Source organism: Gavialis gangeticus, unplaced genomic scaffold, assembly GCF_001723915.1.
Source record: "Gavialis gangeticus isolate Ggan-Ray unplaced genomic scaffold, GavGan_comp1, whole genome shotgun sequence".
Taxonomy (NCBI): domain Eukaryota; kingdom Metazoa; phylum Chordata; order Crocodylia; family Gavialidae; genus Gavialis; species Gavialis gangeticus.
The window spans coordinates 5,060,641-5,080,414 of NW_017729000.1; the positions used below are offsets into that span (position 1 = coordinate 5,060,641).

Here is a 19,774-nt window from a genome sequence, read left to right on the forward strand (position 1 = left end):
TCTCCATTTTAATTTGGCAGCTGCCTTTCTCACGTGAAAGACTGGGGGGAAAGGCACAGATACTACTGGGTGGCCAGTGGTCAACCAGAAGGAACCGAAAATGCGTTCAGGAGAACGGCCAATGAATATGAGGTAGAGCTCAGCGGTCAGCTTTGGTCCAGAAAACCCCGGGGAACTATAAGGTTAGGCAGTAAATGTTATTTTCTATAGTGGTGACAGGTAACAGGCCAGGTCTATGAAAATTAGTCAGACGTATGAGAGGAGGATTTCTGCCACCTGAAGAATACACTGCATTTGAAAGCGTGTCTAAATCTAACCCGAGCCTGCAGTTGGTCCAAGAAATGATTGCACACAAAAAGCTGCACCTCACACAGTTCCTGGACTATCACAGCTACAACATCACTCGAGCACTACCAGTAACATGTCGTCTGGTTGGCACAGAGAGCACAGGCAGATACTGGTTGGGCTGGTATTGCCTGAGCACAACCACGCACCGCCTCCGCGTAGTAGCGCTGCTTCCTTACGCGGTAGGTAATGTCTCCAAAAAGCCTAATGAGAGGGTCTCAGGCCAGAGGAGCTGTTCTGAAGTCCTAAATTCACAGTCACTGCTAATGGTGGTGATGAAATGATGCAATGGAGCAGGAACTTTGAGGTTGGTGACGATGAAGTCTGTCGGTAAGAAATGTGGGGTCCAGTTGAATTCCCTCCCTAATAGGGGGCCTGGTGTGCTTTCAGAAAGCAAGCAGTTAAAATACTAAATGCAAATTGCTTTTGGTGTCTTCTACCCCTAAATCCTCCACAAGAGCCATCCTGGAGATACACCTTCAGCCCCTGATCCTCAAGGTCACCAAGCAATAGTTGATCAGCCCCAGAGGCCTAGTAGCAGATGCTCTCATGCAATTTTTTCTCATCAAGCTGCATGCACTTCAATCAAGGCTTGCTGAGACCTAACACGATGTAGATTTGGGGATCACCATGGTAAAGTAGATGTCAAGGACAGCAGCGGTTTGTCCAGTGATGGGTCTCTCAGCTATGAGGCTCAAACTAATCATAAAAAATACAGTTCCTTGAGAGACAACACTGATGGGGTATGTCACCGGTTGAGAGCACAATGCCAGTCACGCCAAAGACATTGTGTGTTGGCTTGTTCGGCTGCAGCTGGCCTCAAAATCCCTTTGGCCTGCACTGTTTTCAGCCATTTCGGACTCTTCTGAGCACTCGTTAACTTTGTGTCCTCTCCCCACAACTCTTGTGCCCTCACTGCAGGACTACAGAGTGAACATTTTCCTGCGGCAGCAGTGGAACGACCCACGGCTGGCGTATAACGAGTACCCTGACGATTCCCTGGACTTAGATCCGTCTATGTTGGACTCCATCTGGAAACCCGACTTGTTCTTTGCCAATGAGAAAGGGGCCCACTTCCACGAGATCACCACAGACAACAAACTCCTCCGAATTTCCAGGAACGGCAACGTCCTCTACAGCATCAGGTGAGGCGAATAAAGGGGAGGGTCTCTGCGGAAAGGGGCAGAAAGGAAGGAAAGAGAAATGGGGGGGAAAAAAAATTGGGAAATAAAACAGAGAACTAGCAGTCACCCGGGAAGTGAGTTGATTGGAACATTTTCTTCATCAGAAAACACAGATTCAGCTAATGCAAAACTTTTAGGAGAAAACAATCTGTTTTGGCAAATTTCCTAACTTAGGAAAATGTTTGAAAAAAATGGAAAATAACACTTTTCCTGTTGAAAATTATGTTGGCATAAAATGTACATTAGTTACGGTATGAAAAAAAAATCAGGGTGTTTTAAAATTATTGGGAAAGAATAGTTCAGTTGACCCAAACCATATATTTATGTTGTTGTTGTTTTAAATTTTTGCTTAATGAATAATTTTGTCTGTCTTTGGGCACCGTGAGAAATTCTGATCTCTCAAATTTTTTGAGGGATGGCAAAACCTTAAAACCCCAGACCTCCCTGGACTCAGAAGTTTAAGTCCCAACAAGATGACTTGCAGCCCCCATTGAGGTAAAATCCAAAATGACAGCATTAGGATGGCAAGGTGGTGGCAGCAAATGCTGCTTATGTCAGATTTTACAATCAGTTTTTAATTATGTGACTAAACCTGGATGGGATGGGGCTCAATGGTGTGCCATAGGTCTTCTACCCCACTCTCTCTGGTTTCACAGGCCTTGAGAGCCTAAAACCTCCTTAAGTACTTTGGTGTGTTGGAGCAGCTTGCATGTCTGTAACCCCAAGAGTTATGTCAGCAGTAGCGAGACACAGCTACAAGTAGGTCTTCCACGTTGAACAAGTTGAATGGTAGAGACCAGACTACGAGAAACACCCTGGTCCTCCAAGTTGACACTTGGCCATGAGGTCAACAACCTTATCTCATGAAAAAAGCCAACAGTCTGGAACCAAAACTTCCACCCCAATAGACTTTGAAAAAAAAAAAAAGTTTAATTAGGCCAAGAGAGATGCCCTCCTGCTCTTAAAGCTCAGGTGCCCATGCTGCAATCGGAGCAGCTGTGGTATTCAGCATCATAACAACGTTATGCTCCCAAACATGCACAGATTAGTTGGAGTGTTTTGCTCTGGGCTGAAATGGCTTTGACTATCACAGAGACCTCAGCTTTCCAAGTCCGAAGGGAAAAGAAAATCAGCCATCCGCTCTGAAATGCCTTCCACAGACACGGGCAAAGTACAGCGAATAAAACTGTTCTCTTCTGGCCTCCCTACAGCCAGGCACGCTCGTTCTCCCCGGGGTTTTCAGGTTTCTGCCCTTTACAAATGGAGCTCTGTTGACTAAACACCTTATGTAACACTCCTGTCGCATGTGTTTATGTAAATGAATGTTGTGTGCGAGTGCAAGAGCGTGCACACATTAGGAAGGGACCTGATATGTTCAAAACCCATCCACATCCACATGCAAACACATGCAGGCATGTGCGTAGACCGACTGAGTGAAATCAAACTAAAATTTCAAGGGGCTTTGCCAAAGTTGTCATCTGTAAATATAAGCTAGCAGGAAATCCTCTCTCAGACCAGACGAAGGGCGCTTAAAGACCCCATATCTGTCCCTTAGCCCTCCCACCTATATAAGCTGGTCCGATAAAAGGTATTACCCATCCGGCCCCCCAAAACCTGGATTCCTCCAGGAAAGGTTTCAGTTTCAAAGAAGTCATGTTATCCAACCAAAGAACAGAATTCATACAGACTCCTAGCCTGAACTTGGTGTCTTTTTCTCAGCATTACTCCTCATGACTATTCCTGTCATATAATCATAGAAAATGAGGGTTGGGAGGGACCTCAGGAGGTCACATCTAATCCAACCCCCTGCTCCAAGCAGGACCAGCCCCAGCTACATCATCCCGGCCAAAGCTTTGTTTAGCCGGGTCTTAAAAACCTCTAAGGATGGAGATCCCACTCCCACTCTGGGTAGCCTGGTCCAGTGTTTTGCTAGAGCTACTGGGTTCTTCACCACTTCAGTGGATCTGAACCAACTGTGCTGCTCCTGCTTTAACAGACACCGATGGGCACTGGAGGGTGTTTTGTCATTCCCCCATCTCTCTCCTCTTCCCAGGATCACACTAACGCTGGCATGTCCCATGGACCTGAAGAACTTCCCCATGGATGTCCAGACGTGCATCATGCAGCTGGAGAGCTGTGAGTACAGATAGTTTCCCCTCTCAAAAGCGAATCGCCAGCCTCCCTCTGACTGGGTGCAGTCAGGGTCTCAAGGCCAAAGTTGGGGCCCGTTTCCCTCCTCGCCTTCATCTCTCACGCAAGAGCACAGGCACACACCTGTTGTTCACTATAGACCCCCTCCATCCTCTATCTCTCCTTTCTCTCTACTGATCTCCCTTTTGCCCCTCTACCTAGCAGGAAACCACTTGCAGTTTCTATTCACCCGTTCCCAGTCACAATTCCCAGCTAATCCAGGCACCGTTATGACCACTCCTGCCCACCCAGGTTTCCACTCTCAGGTCTGTCTGGGCAGCACACAAGCCCAAACCCTATCCCAGAGCTCACAAGAGATTTTTTTTCCAGGCTCCTGCCTTGCAACAGGGCTGCAATACCATCCCTTTCTGGTTTGCATGAGAAAGCTCACGTGTCCTATCCCCCCTCTCTCGACAGTCGGCTACACAATGAATGACCTGATATTCGAATGGCAAGAGAAAGGTGCTGTGCAGGTTGCAGATGGCTTAACGTTGCCTCAGTTTATCCTGAAGGAAGAGAAAGACTTGCGGTACTGCACCAAGCATTATAACACAGGTAAGTCATGGGGCACCATGCATTAATAATGACTGTGCTAAGACTAGCAATGCACGGCCTTCCCCCACCACATCTCCCCTGCCCAGGAAAAACCCTTTTTAAGCCAGCAAAGCCAAATTTCAGAGAGCCATTGTGTGCAGATGCTGGGAGACTCCCATGCCCTACTGGAAACTCCTGTCTTTCTCAGGCAAGTTCACCTGCATAGAAGCCCGTTTCCACCTGGAGCGCCAGATGGGCTACTACCTGATCCAGATGTACATCCCCAGCCTGCTGATTGTCATCTTGTCCTGGATCTCCTTCTGGATCAACATGGACGCTGCCCCTGCCCGCGTGGGCCTGGGCATCACCACCGTGCTGACCATGACCACCCAGAGCTCTGGTTCCCGAGCGTCACTGCCCAAGGTACAAAGCTCACCTGTGCCTCATGGGGGAATTGCAGAGACTGGGGAAACTCATTCAAACCTGCTCGCTTTGCATTTTGGGTTAGGTCGCACGCACCCATAATACCTATCCACAGAACTGGCACAAGTGGCTGTCTCTTGGGTCACTCCCAATTCAGGGAACAAGAGAGAGCCATTTGGATTCAAGCAGATTGGCTGTAGCTTATAGAAGGAGCATTGCAACCCAGCATCACCACAGCCCAGCAAACATCTCACTCACACCCCCTTACCCCCAGTACTGGCTTTCAGGTTCATGGTAATCACCTGCATTCCAGTATCAGTATAAAACCTGATCCACTAAGAAGAAAACATCTTTTTCCTATCATTCAGTTCACAGGGGGACAACCCCTGAGCTAAGCAAAACTCTGGGCCAGGAGCCCTGCACACAAAGCATTATGTTTGCAGGCTAGTGACATTAAAAAAATATTCCCTGCATTTGAAAAGAAAGCAGGAATTTACGATTGTGGATCTAGACTTTTGAAAAGACTTTCTAGACTTTTGAAAAATTCCTTGTGTTTGAAAAGGAAGCAGGAATTTATCATTGTGAATCCAGACTTCTGAAAAGGGGTGGGGGGGTGCAGATGCAGCGGTGCATCATCGCGTATAAAACAGCATCTATTTTTCTCCAGTTGAAAAGAAACTAGAAGCTGTACTAATAGGCCAGAGACTGAGGGCTGGATGATTCAGTGTAAGACTGAAGCAAAAAAACAAGGATAACTTAATTGACGTGAAAGCCATTGCAGGGCTGTGAAATAGGAGCTTCATTACCAGGAGCAGTGAACAGAGCACAGAATTGCAGAGCAAAGGCTAGCTTGATGGGTGGAACATGAAGACCATTTAAATGTCTCACAGTATCCCACCCTGTCTCCACCACCCAGGTGTCCTACGTGAAGGCCATCGACATCTGGATGGCCGTGTGCTTGCTGTTCGTGTTCTCGGCCCTTCTGGAGTACGCTGCTGTCAACTTTGTCTCTCGGCAGCACAAAGAGCTGCTCAGGTTCAGAAGGAAGCGGAGGCACCATAAGGTAAGACACAAGTCATGCAAAGCAGATGGGACCAGTGAGTCCCAGCACTCCCAGCCCTCAGTATCTTCCCATGTGGTCAGCTGGATCCAGTAAGTGGCACTCAGAAAAGTCCCATTTATATAAAGAGACAGATAGGAGGGACAGGGAACAAAACGCCTGGTGGGTTCAACTGCTTGTGGTTCCCCCGTCGAGACTCATCTTGGGTGCAGTCCAGTCCAGGTAAAGGGATGCCTCTCTAAAAGGTTATGAGCGACTTCTGCAGGCAGCAATGCAGAAGTGCTGCTCCTCGTTGAGGTGGGGGGGGGAGAAAGGTGGGATGGCAAACCCCAGTGAAGCAGCCTCCTGTCTGTAGCCTGGAGGTAAGTGAGATGCTCTTTGCTTGCACTAACCCTGTGCTCAGAAGCACGTGCTGCTCAGACTGGTTGTAAGCTTCAACTCTCAATTACCCCCCCACCAAAAAAAATAAATCTCTATGCATATTTCCCATGGCTGAAGCCAACCCGAACAGGCATACGTCCCATACTGCCTGCAGCTTGGATAAGAGTAGCGGTGGGATCCTTCTGTATGTGCCCACCACAGAGATGCTGAATCACACAATAAATTAGAGAGAAATGCAAAGATGGATACAGCCAGAGGCAGAGGACTATGCCTGTTGGGCTCAGGACAGCACTGTACCCGGGCACATAGACAGGCTGACAGATACTACAGGTGTTTTCAAACTTAATAGGCAGGTGAGGTTCATCCCCCACAGTGCAAGTGTATGGCCTCTCTTGAAAGATAAATCTATAGCTGGTGTAAAAGAGGGAGATGGGAAGTGAGTCATGGCTGGCAAGCCCAGCCTTGATTATAGAAGGAAAGGAGTCAAATCAAACCCATCGTGAATTCAAATCCCAGGTTGGTAACTTCTAGGCCATCTACTGCCGCACTCTGCCTCAGTTTCCCCATCTGGGTGCTTAGCACTTCTTACCTGTACAAAACCTACTGAGATCCAAACGCTATGTAAAGGCAAAACATAAAAGCCACGGAAGCCAACGGCCCGCCTCTGCTAATGGCGTAGGATCAGGCCCTTGCTAGTTCAATAAAAAACAAGCCCTTTCTGGTCTTGCGGGAGTGGGGAATGCCTGCTTAATAGTCTCAGCTAAAACCTCCCAGCGCCGTTGCCTCATCATGCCTTCATCTCTTAATCCCGATTGAGACATCTCACTTCTGCCGAGCCAGGCGAAGGCACGCAGACCACCCTGGAGGACTGTTGATAAAACAATCATAAAATCACTAGTCGAATGATCATTTAGAGCGCTACGTTTGCCAGGGACCTCCTACCGAGCGCCAGGCTGCTCGGCCAATCCCCGCCTAGCCTCTCTGTGGATTTAATTGGAGCCACGCTTAAACGAGCCTGCTCGCAGCAAAAGGAAGGCAACAAGGTTTGTGCTCCTGTTGCCAACCCGCGGAGCTGATTGCGAATATGCAAATGGCCTGGTAATGCCAGGCAATGCTTTGAGATCTCTGTCTTGTTCTAGGCGTGAGACATCAGCCTGCCACAAAGCAATGGATTAATAAAGGGCCTTGGCTGAAGGGCTGATCCAACTGCTCCTTTGGTGCAACTCCTCAGCTCAGACAGATGTTCCCCAGTGGCTACCTAGGGTTCAAGCCTTGCTAGCCCCTTTAGCCTCTGCTGCAGTCACTCGACCCGAATTGCTATCACTAGCCATGCTGCACAGGTGCATAAACACAGGTGAAGCCACAGGCAGTCTATTTTCATGGCATTTAGCAATGGACACAAGTTGACTTCCCTGCCTGCAATGAGGTTCTCTCTCTCCTGCAACAAAATGCCTTTCCAGACTTTATTCCTCTCCCTGAAGTCTTCACTCTGAACTCAGCTGTGTATAGGACACAGCTGGTCTGGTCATACTGCTTGCTGCTGTACTCTGCATGCACCTTGCATGTCTGAACCTTTGTTCTGGAGCCAGAGGGACTGGCTATCTAGTCTGTATGCCAAGAGATCGCCAAACCCAGGTTATCATTCAAAGGGGCCTGTTTCATCCTTTTGCCCTTGCAAACAAGGCATTTCTGTGTGCAAAATGGGTATGCAGCGATGCAAACTGCATGTGCAAATGAGATGGGCAGCCAGTCTTTGTCAGCATCAGCCTGCAGGTCTGTACTTCCGCAGGCATCAGTAGAGGAAAGCAGCCCACACAGGTTGCAAAGCCAGGAAAAAATGTGAATCCAGCAGCTCTTTGCTCTTCCCTCATTTTTCCTGTGCAGAGAATGATGTGCTTTGAGAAAATCCCTGAGTGCATGTGCTATCACACACATTCAGAGCAAGCTGAAAGCAGAACTCATCACAGATCTACTTGGGCCTAAACAGACCGATTCGGCCACACTCCTTACTCACGGGTGCAGAGTACCAATGATTCATGAAACTGCAAATGATACCTGAGACTTCAAAAAATATTCCACAACCCCCCCGAGGTTTGCTGATTATAACACTTCTGGCTATTTACCCAGAACTCCCTTTCTTCTTCTTCTTTGCTTAAAAAAAGAGGCATGCAGAAGCAATGCCACATCACCATCACTTTCAAACAGCAAACCATCACAGGGACCTGCTTCCGGACCTGTTTCTGCCCCATAGCTCCTCTGTCCAGTCTGCCACCGGCAAATACCTGCTAAGGTTTAGGAAGCTGAGAATGACTTGATGCCTGTGCATGTTTTCTACCCCTTTAAGGACTAGACTACTCCGGCCTGGCACAGCCCTGGGGGACTTTTCCACCCTCTGCCGCCAGAGGCTGACCCCAAGAAAACCTGCTTGCTGCCTTATCGGCTGCTCTGTTTCCTTTTCATTGCTGCTCTCTGCCCATCCAAGACATTTGAATTAGAAAGCGGTAAATCTGGGGATACAATGCTCCCCCATACAGGATGAATTTGCAGAAAACTGAGCCTGGCTTATAAAGGGTGAGAGGAAAGGCGAAATCTGCAATGAATATTATTTGCAATAAATTATCTGTATACATGCACGCAAGTCGAGACTCCCCGGTTAGGACTGACTTGTGCACCGAATTTGCACGGATGTATATACACACGCGCGCAGTTTCTATGCACCTAATTTTTCAGGGAAGGCTGCAGGTTGTCAGCACTGCTGGAAAAAGCAGGCATAAGTAATGGTATAAAGGGCATGTCTGATATTAAGACTCTCGGGTGCACTGGAATCTCCAGCTGGAGAGAGGATACAGGTGCAGAGCTGTAGCAAGAAACCTTTTGAATCCTCCGGGAGATGGTGCAGGGGGAAGCCTGCCCCTGTGGCACTTAGTATTTGACTCACCTGTCCTTCCAGCCCAGCTCTTCCAGGCAGAGAATTATTAACCTGCAGCCCTCAGCTTCTTGCTTTGGTTCTCTGCCACCTGCCGGCAACCGCAGGAATTAGTCACCTCCCTGTCGCAAACCTGAGCCTGGCAATGCTGTCTCATAGAGTCAAGCAGGAGACCAGAGACCGAAGTAATTTGAAGATTAAAAAGCCACCCCCTGCTTTGAGATTCATAGAATCACAGAAAATGAGTCTGGAAGGGACCTCAAGAGTTTGCATCTAGTCCAACCCCCTGCTTAAAGCAGGACCAGCCCCAGCTACATCATCCCAGCCAAGGCTTTGTCTAGTTGGGCCTTTAAAACCTGAAAGGATGGAGGCTCCACAACCTCTCTGGGTAACTTGTTAGAGTGCTTTATGACCCTCCTTATGAAAAAGTTTTTCCTTATATCTAACCCTTGCTGCAGCTTGAGCCCATTGCTCCTTGTCCTGCCATCTGCCCCCACTGAGACCAGCCCAGCTCCATCCTCTTTGCAGCCCCCCTGCAGGGAGCTGAAGGCTGCTGTTCAGTCCCCCTCGGTCTTCTCTTCTCCAGACTAAATCAGCCCAGTTCCCTCAGCCTCTCCTCACAAATCATGTCCCTCATCCCCCAAACCATTTTTGCTGCCCTCCTCTCCAATTCGCACGCATCCTTTCTGTCGTGGGGGGGCCCAAAACTGGACACGGGACTCCAGATGTGGCCTCCCCAGTGCTGAATACAGAGGAAGAATCACTGCCCTCGATCAGGTGCCTCTCCCCATTCGTGTCCAAAGTCTCATCCACCAGGGAGCAAAACCCACCTAATAGCTGATGAACCGCATTTCCCAGCAACTCTATATTCTAAAAGTTTGCCCGGTCAACACACTGGAGTCTCCTTCTTTCTGGAGTAGGGATAGTTATTTCTATGGACTTCAGCCTGTCTCCAGTCTCAGTTCTCACTGAGGCCAGAGCATAGCGAGCCGCCGGGGATGCTACCCATGCTCTGAAGACAGGCAGGCTGCTGTTGTGGGAACATCCATCCCTGATCTGGGCTGGTTCTCCCGCTACGGTACATCACTTCCTTCCCCCTTAAGCGATAGGTTTTTAAGGGACCTATAGGACTAGGTTTCTGAAACCGATAGGAGAAACCTGGTACCACCGCAGGCATCTTGATAGAAAAGTTGATGAGCGTAACAACCTGTCCATCCTCAGAGGCACTGCAAGAGACAAATGCTTTACAGGGTGTGAGGTCTCCTGTGCTTTGGTGCTAGAAAGGGACCTCAGAGATAGATGGACAAGGGAGGAGGGGAGGGGAGCCGCAGAAGTGGCCCATCCGGGGGCAGGAAGCAGGCAGGGCCCATCGGTAAGTCACGCACTGCACCAGCTTGTCAAGGCTTTGCCTTTCGCTCTTGGCTGTCCTTCCTAGCGACCCGGCGGCGACTGCGAGACCCATCCATGCTGCGCAGCTACGAGCCCGCGGTAGGGGCCATCCATAAAAGACACTGCAAAAACGAGCAGAAGGTGGAGAGGGGGCCGTTTCTAGAAAGACAAGGAAAGAACCAGAGCAGGCGGCTGCCGGAGCACGGCACTCATAATAGTTGCACATGTCTAAATGGCTAAATAAGGGCTGGGGTGGCTCAGAGATTTGTGACGCAGAGTTAAGAAGCACCTTTCCAAATATTAGCATGGGCAAGCGATTCGCAACCGTGAATGAGAGCCAAAAGAATTGGTTTCCAAGCTTTGGGTCTGTGCAACCAACTGACTGCCTTAGTTTGAGCGCGCCAATGCAATTCTCCGTGCTCCGGTGCCCCCCTTCTTCGTAAAGCAGGAGAAAAAAGGGCCTGTGCTTAAGGACAAGGTAGTAGCCACATATTGGATTACACAGTGCAGATTTTTGACTGAGCGCAGAATAACAGAACGTCCCTGCACACGCTATTTCCTTGAGGACAGGAGGAAGAGGGAAGTCCTTGTTGATTGGTTTCATGAGGAAGAAGAGAGGGCAAAGGCAGGGGAAGGCTTGTATGGGCAGCTGGAAGGGAAGGGAAGATGAGTTCGCTGCTAATCCCTGAACCCCAGCAGAGGTCTTTTTCATGGATGGCTCTTAACACCTGCAAGTCCATGTAACTCCATAGGAATCCTCCCAGGGCGGCACTGACTATCCGAGTTACATGGAGCCCGTTCCTTCTGGGCGAGCCAAAAAGAAAAGAAGGTGTAGACAGGAGCTGGGGGGGAGGGACAGAAGCAAAACAGGGGATGTGAACAAAAAACCCACAATGCAACCCCAAAATAACTGGCTCCGAGGAAAGCCGAGTCCATCCCGCTTTCCAACGGTGGCTCGATCCCCTGATTTGCGTCTGTGCGGAAGAAAGTAGCACCCCTCTATAAGGCTGATCTCCTAAGACGAAGGGGTTCTCCAACAGGGAGAGGCTTGTCCCAGGGCGATCAGCGGAGAGCCTTATAGCAAGGGTGCACAGTCTATATCTCATTTTAAGTAGAGCCCTATGCTGAATCTGTTCCAGGAGGATGAAGCCGGGGAAGGCAGGTTCAACTTCTCCGCCTACGGGATGGGTCCTGCCTGTCTGCAAGCCAAGGATGGCATCTCCGTGAAAGGCGCCAACAACAACAACACAGCCAACCCGGCCCCACCCCCTTCCCGGTCCCCCGAGGAGATGCGCAAGCTCTTCCTCCAGCGAGCCAAGAAGATCGACAAGATCTCGCGCATCGGCTTCCCCATGGCTTTCCTCATCTTCAACATTTTCTACTGGATTATCTACAAGATCGTCCGCAGGGAGGATGTTCACAACCAGTGAGCCCGGCCGCATTGTGGGAGGAGAGGAGAGGCAAGAGCGCGATCCTCTATACACATGTGCAATAGCAATGCAGCGATGCATGAATTTAAGAATGTGGCAATATCTATTTAAAAAAAAAAAAAAGGGGGTGGGGTGGGGGGGGCGGGACTTTTCAGTACATGAACTGAGGATTCTGGGGGTGGGGAAAGAAGCTTTCGTGAAACTTGAGTTGGGGGATTGCAGGGGGCTAGTTTTACAGCATAGGAAGGTCAGGATTGCTTCAACAGCAGTCCAAACAATGTAATATATTAAATATATATCCATGCTTAATTATAATGCAAAAAAAACAAAACAAAACAACCCCAACCAACCACCCTCGCCCCTACCAAAAAAACCCAACAAAATCCCTCTTTTTTTTAGCCTATTAACAGCTTAGATTCTAACGTCACTGGAATGTTTCATGATTCCACGTGCAGAATTACTGCAATTACGCTTTATTCTGACTTTTGCTATTTAAAGGCCATACCAGTTTCCAACCAAGCACGCAAAAAAACCCCCAAAAAAACAAAAACAAAAAACCCACACCAGAAATTCATTATATTATTCTCCAGGTTCGGTGTTTTGAAGACTGGATGGACTGGGGAGGGGAAAGCGGGGGAGTGGTTAGGAAAGAGGTCAGGAATAGCAGTTAGATCATTTGTTGTTCCCCCACCACACACACACACTCTCCCTTGTCCCCAGTCAAGCATTTGCAAATCAACTTATTTTGTGACTCCTGATCAAAGATATCGTTTCTCCCACCCCCTACACTGGAGTGGCCCAACGGGGGCTTGGAAAATGTCATAAGCATCCATCTAAATTTGCAAGTCTATTCTGTCCTTTGAGACATACCAAATGAATGACAATCCAGTCGACACCCGTAACACTGAAAGCAGTGCAATTTTTTGTTAAGACAGTGTTGGTTTCAGCCCTCTTATGCCATATTTGTTTCAAAAGGGGGTTGGACTTGGGTGTTACAGAGTAAAGTACAAAAGAATCCAGGCATTTTGATGTTGCACCTTGTAGCAAGAGAAATAAGAGAACTGAAGCTGTATTGGGTCGCGGTTGGGGTGGGGGGCAATAGAAGATGTACAGAGAGCGCGGTCATTATTTTCGGACATTTCATAGCGGGTATAGGCTGGAGGCTGAGTCCACAGCCCCACTATATTTTTGTAATGTTTTGGTGCTGCATTTAGCTTTAATGCTTAGGGAAAGAAGAGCAAGGCTTTGTCTCCCTGGCAGGTGGTAGGAAGATACTATCCTGGGAGGGAGCCAGTGAAGCCAAGCAAATGCAGAGAAGGGAAAGTCATGGAAGTTTACAGAGGGTGGGGATGGGGGGAGATGCGCGGGAGAGAGACAGTGGGTGCAAGTGGGCTGGAAGCTCATGATGAAAGTGTCACGCATTTTATGCATTTCTTCTCAGCACTGCGGGTCAGGCTCAGGGTCTGTGCAGGTGATCACTGCTGCCTGGTTCCTACTTTTGGGACCACCTGCAATCCAGAGACCCAGCCACACGCTGCCGAGGTTGGAAGACTCCCTATGATTTGTTTGCACTTTAGTGAGCGAGAAGAGATGAGACAGAGCGTATGGAAAGGATGAGACAATCAGTTGCACTGATGCACTAGGGGTGGGGGATGGACTGGAACATAAGAGACCGGGATGCTGAACGATGAGAGCTGCATGAGGACTTGGGATGTGGCAAAGGCTGGCTGGGGGCAGAGGTCTGATCCCCTCCTGCCTTGGCAGGTAACAGACTCCCTGTTGCAGGAGGGGCATCACCATATGCAACTCAAAGCACCACTTCATCCCATTTCATGCGGGGGGAGCAGACCGGCCAGGTGATAGGGCACCGACCCCCTCTGGGTCCCCAACTCAGCTCAGTCACAACCCACCCTGTAACAGGAGGAGGGAGGAGTGTGTTTGGGGGTCTTAGATCAGTTCCTGGTCCACAACCAGTAGCACAGCTGGCAGCCTTGGAGCAGAGATGCCCAACATGGAGACCAAAGGCCACTCTAGCGTAAGACCAATATCAGTGATGGGGGAAGAGGGCCAGTGCGGAGAAAGTTTATTTCGTTTCCCCAGTGGTCTTTTCCGTTGGGGAGACAGAGGTTGGTCTCCAAGGCTGCCACCTTAGCACCTTTCACTAGCACTAAATTCACTTTATTTAAAAAATAAATAAAAAGGGAGGGGATGGGGAAGAGAGAGGGGAGGTGGGTGGAGGGGGTGGTTTCCATTGCACATACGAGAGAAACACACAGTTTATTTTCTTAGGCCTTGGCTAGAGAGGTAGTGAAATATGATGTGCAATATTACCAATTCAGGGGAGCAGCAGCAGGGCTTGGTGCTGCTCCAAGGAGGAGTCGCCAACTACTGCCAGGATGTCCGGGTTGGGTTTGCTGCAAGAAGGGAGTGCCTTTTAGGCTATCCCCAGATCAGATGCACCACTTACAATGGCAGGAAATCTTCATCTTGCTTTGACCCACCCAAGCACGATGCTACCCTTCACTTTTCCCACTTCATCCTATGCATAGGGCATAATCTGGGGCTCAGGGAGCGAGGAGAATGGGTCTTGTGTAGAGAAGTGCCTGAGTCCAATTCCCCCCACCCTTGATGTGCTGGGGTAATTTGGCCCCAAAATCTAATGACCCACTTGGGCTTATCTCGAGTCCTGCCTGGTTTGAGCCGTTAAAGGACGTGCGCCCCAACCCCATGACCATCCTTCCTGTGGGCAGACAAGGACTTTGACAGTCCTGTTGCAGCCACAGAGGGATGCTCACACGGAGGGATCCTAGGGGGTTAGAGCCAACGCAGGAAAGGCAACGGATTGAGCTTGGGGCCCAACTTGTGTCATTCACTCTGAGCCCTGTCACTTCTCCCACCTCAAGCTGTCACTTCAAATTTAGACCATCTCTCCCTCAAAGGGCCCATCCACGTGCTGACACCGACTGCCACTTCTGAAACCGCATGTCCGCAGGGAAGGTCATACCAGCAATGCTGTAATGGCATAAATATAGCAAGGTGGCTAGAAACAGCCAGGCTGCTACAGTTCTGCTAGTCAATCTCACCATCTAGACAAGACCTTTGCTTTTAATACTCATCCCTGCAGGATCGAAGGGCTGGCAATTACGGAAGCGTTGCCACCGCCTTTTTCTGTATCATGTAGTTTACTGCATTTGCCCCGCGCAGTCTAAAGCAAACTGCGTTTCTAACCTGTGCTGTCTTCCAAGGATGCTGCTTTATAACGATTATCAATATTCATTAGCAAAGGCCTCTGGGTTTCTTGACTTGCATGGCCGGGTTCTGATATGGCTAGATATGATCAATTCCTCCAGCAGTCGCTCCTTTGTGGAAATCGGTCTCAAGGGTGGATTTTAGGGCTATTCATAATGTTACTAAACAGCTAGAGGGGAAAAAAGAAAAGAAAAGGAAAAAGAGTGATCCGCGGATAAAAAAGGGCAAAATTGCACTTCGGCATTGCTGAAAATTCTCCCCTTTTTTCCCCACATTATTTCCAGATCAGTGGAGGAAAATTAATAAATTGAATTATTTTTTGCATCTAACAATATGGGCATGGGTGGGAAAATGTGTTAGGCACCTAGGAGGAATGTGGTTGGTTTTGTTTCTAATTGACCTCGCTATTTTATTTTTTAAGCTTTAATTCATGATCAAAATCAGCTGGGAGTCAGGTCCTCCTGCTGTGGTCAGCCCTGAGAGTTGCAGCTCTGTGACATGGGGTGGATAAGCCAGGAGGTGCTTGGTGCTGTAGAAAACTGGCCACGCTCAAATACAGCCATGCACCTAAGCATTTGCTTCCTCTGAAACATGTGATTGCCTTGAAAGTATTCACATGCTTAAGGTTTAAGTGGACGCTACTTGTTTTGTTAGGATGAAGCCCCAAGGCCACTGGAAACCTGAAAATCCTTCTGCCAACAGAATAAAAGTTACTAACTTTCTTAAATACTGGTTCCCCACTCCCCCCAAAAGAGCAGGGCTTTTGCTGCTGGGGTCTAGCCCACTCCAAAGCAGAGCCAGCCACTTCAAATCAGCACAACCATATGCTATACGTTATCTGCAGTCCTGAGGCTGCCACCCATTTCTGAAGCAGGTGGTAAGGGATCTCAACTTCTTAGAATTAGTTTTGTAAAAAGAGTGTTTCCATAGAGAAAAGGTTTAGGGGGTTTCAATGGTTGACTGTTTTCCATAGCTTGTATCAAATCATATTTTTGCAGTTTGTTCCCCTTCTTTATTCAAGCCTAGGGATTGCTAGTCTGGAACCAGCCCAGAAACCAAGCCTCAAAGGTAATTGCAAGAAACTCCTTGCCCTTGTAGGCAAGGTGAGGTGAGCCATCTGCCCAGCAGTAGAATATCAGGTTTTTGCAAACAGAGCTACAAGGATGTAGACCTCCCTCTGGCAGCTCCTCTAATGCAGTGTGGCACTGGGTATCAGATCCTGTTCCTCCTCCTATTCCACCTTGCTTCTGGCAAGCTCCTGTCCACCACTTCTGTAGCTCCAGTCTTGGGGCTCATCTTGCATGCATATCAGTCTTTTGCCTAACCCCCAGTTTCAGGGGGAAAGGATTGGGCTGTCATTCCTTAGACCACTGGAGAGCTATCATCCCAAGGCCCAAGCTTTTCAAAAGGGAGGTGATGGTGGAAGATTGGCTTCTCCTTCTACCAAAAATCTCTCTCATTATATACAAGCAAAATTATAACACTGGATCTTGTTCTTCTAAAGAAATCTCCCTCATTATATATAAGGAAAATTATAACACTGGATCTTCGGGGCATTAAAATTAGCCCCAACACAGAAACCATCACATTTTAGGGCAGGGGTGGGCAAAATACGGCCCACAGGCTGGATGTGGCCCGCCGGGCCATTCTATCTGGCCCATGGGGCCCCTAAAAATTTAGAAAATTAATATTTATCTGCCTCTGGCTGCCTTTCATGTGGCCCTCAATAGCTTGCCAAAACTCAGTAAGCAGCCCTCCGCCCAAAATAATTGCCCGCCCCTGTTTTAGGGCCATTAAGAGTTCCTCAGCTAGTTGCTCCGGCATCTTCTCCTCTCTTCAAAGAGCAATCAGGACTTGCGATAGAAGTGATAGCTTTTATTAGACCAACCAGATTTTAGCAAAAAAAAATCTTTAATTGCAAGCTTTCGGGCACAAACACCATCAGGCATCAGAGAAAAGACTGTAAAAGTTCTCCTGGGTAGAAATGGAAGTTCCTATTTCATAGGAGAGTTGAAGGTGTGGTAAAATCTCCTGTTTGGAAAAGTTCATTTTCTATGTAGGTTAGGCTCAAAGAAAAGTTGGAATGGTCTGTTTACCTCATTGTTTGGTGGTAAGCAGCGATGGCATCTATGTTTCCTTGCTTATGCTTCTCATGCCTTTGATCAACTCTCTCTCATCAGCCTGATTCCTGTGAGCTGCCAAGTGGCATTTGGCTTCTCTTTTTTATCACCACCCATGTTTCACAGTCTCTTCTTCCCTCCTTGGCAACGCCCTGGCTCTGGGATACTTCCACCCACATGCTAGGTCAGCATATAGACAGAGTAAAGCCAGACACTGCATCAAAAACTTCTGATGGGAATCGTATTCGGAGGGCGCCCAATAAAGAAATTCAAACCGGCACCGGACCACTAATAGGGAGATGAAACATGTCTGGCTGGGAACGCACAGATTGGAGCAGAATGGCTTGTGTGTGTGTGCAGGTACATGCATTTTTATGGCATCCCTTCCTCCTGCCCCTTCTTCCTTCTCCCTGAAGGGTTTAATTGTGCAATTCAGTAAATCGAAGGGCCAGCACTTCACATGCAAAAATGCAATTAAACCAACTTTGAGTTGGAAATGGAGGTGATCAAGGCAAGAATCCCCTCTGGCCATTGCATCATTGACATGACAATAGGGCTCACTGTAGGCCATCCTCCACCTCTTCCCCTTTGAGAATAACCTTCCCTCCCCTGCACCTGACTCAGACCTTCCAAGCACAAATGGGCAGGGACAGATGTCTCACTGCTGCCTTCCTCCAGGAAGGAAAGTCAGACATCTCTTCCCTGCTACACACTTGGTCCCATCAGGGATACTGCAAAAGAGCCCTGGCCTCCCGTACATCCCAGCTGCAACTTGCCAACCTTGCTCCTTCTTCTAGAAAGCCCTTTATCCGGATGCTGCAATGCAAGCCCTGCCTGAGCACACTGGCCAGGTGTTATGGACACATCGGCTCTTGAAAGGATTCATTCCCTGGAGGCTGGGATTCTCCAGACTCAGTGACTTGCTTAATACGAGCTGTATGCTGCCTGTTGATCTCAATGCAGAAGTGCATTCAACACCTCACCGGAGGGAGCCTGGAGCCCCTTCCCTAAACATTTCTATTCAGAATCAGAGGGAAGAGTGCAGCTAGGGGCTGCCAGGAGGGTCACTGGCAGGGACCCTGGCAGGCCTTGAAGAAGGACTGTTCATGCAAATCCTCCCTGGTTTCCTCTGGCTTCACTTTCCACCCTGCCCCACTTGTCCTGGTTGATCCCAGGGAATTCAGCTAGTAATCGCAGGGATTTCCAGCCCGGACGCACTGTGTCTGGAGCTATTCACAGACCAGCCCAGCAGAGCCATTGTCCTGCAGTGCCACCAATTCACAGATCCCTGCTTTCCTGTCCCAGGCATTATGCAATTGCTGAGTCAAACCAGGTCAGCCTGGCAGCCTGGCCTCGATTGCCAGCACCGTGCTGGGAGCGCGAGGCAGTCATCCTGGCTGAGCAACTTTCAAACCATTGCTGAGCCAGTTCTTGGGATTTTTCTTTTGCCGCCTTCCCTTTCTGCCTCTGCACCTGGAGCTCTCCAGGCGCCCCACTCCCCAGCCTCCTCCAAAGTCAAAGCCTTTCTTAGGGCAGGAATCCCCCTGCCTGCCTCTCAGGTGAGCTGCTGCTCTCTCCACCAAGCACTAGCATAAAACCTGGCTCTCGGGGCAGCTGGCAATGGGAGACTGCAGCCTGGCACAGAGGCGGCCTCAGCCAGGTTCTAATTTGAGACATCAGATCACGTGCTCCCACCTGCAGCTTCCCTCTGGGGTCCCCTAAATTCATCTAGAAGCCTTGGGAGCTTCCTCCTTCCAGCTGTCCCCTGGCCTCGTTTCCTTCTGGACCCTTCTGAGTCACACCACGCTTTGCCCCAGGTACCCATGGGCCAAGCAAACGCATAGGCAGCTCTTCTGACAATGCTCCCAGCCCCCAGAAACCCAGGCCGCAAGTCTGGGAACCAAAGTTAGCCCCCTCCACGTTTGTTATTTGCAAGCACATCTGTTCAGTGCATTTAACCCCCCACTCCAAAGCAGAGGCTTCGAGCTAGGGGCATCGCCCAGCACAGAGACACGAGATGCTTTCAGCCCTGCTCCACGTGGACCAATTCTGCCAGCTACAAACATCAGGGGAAGGGAGGCCTCATTCTGTTGCCCTTAGCACTCAGCGCTGGCAAATGCCATCTAAACCGAGACCCTCCACCTGCCCCAGTCTCCAAGAGCATGAACACTCCCTCATCCTCCAGCCCCGCTCGCACAGCTCCAGCAAACACCATCCTATGGGAGCCTCTTCCAATCCCCCTCCACGCCACGGACACCCCCACACGGAAGACCCCAAAGACGAGGGATCAGCCTGCTTTGCCAGTGCTCAGCTCTGCAAGGGCCCAGCCAGCTTTTCCCTCCCCCTCCCAGCACAGATTAGCCAATTCTCCCTCCCCAGGATAAATCCTTAGGGGAAAAACACCTTCCCATCAAGGAAGCTGCAAAAAGTCTTGGGGTTTGTTTTTTGGGTTGTTTTTTTCCTTATGCTGATACTTAACTTTGTGAAGACATAGTCAAAGCCCTGCTGAGAATATGCCTCTCTCTAAGAATAACAAAGGGGAA

General features: G+C 49.2%; 1 protein-coding gene across 3 annotated transcripts in view; it reads left to right on the top strand.

The window, feature by feature from the left end:
- GLRA1 (glycine receptor alpha 1) overlaps positions 1-11,962 on the top strand; it is a 29,570-nt gene extending 17,608 nt beyond the window's left edge. Inside the window, exons 3-8 of one of the 3 annotated variants that reach the window (XM_019506470.1) lie at positions 1,267-1,490; positions 3,583-3,665; positions 4,137-4,274; positions 4,462-4,676; positions 5,593-5,739; positions 11,548-11,962. In XM_019506470.1, coding sequence (XP_019362015.1) covers positions 1,267-1,490; positions 3,583-3,665; positions 4,137-4,274; positions 4,462-4,676; positions 5,593-5,739; positions 11,548-11,862 — 1,122 coding nt within the window. In that variant the 3' untranslated portion in view covers positions 11,863-11,962. The remainder of the gene's footprint in view (positions 1-1,266; positions 1,491-3,582; positions 3,666-4,136; positions 4,275-4,461; positions 4,677-5,592; positions 5,740-11,547) is intronic. The other 2 variants (XM_019506471.1, XM_019506472.1) reach the window with 2 other exon arrangements.
- Positions 11,963-19,774: the final 7,812 nt, after the last annotated feature.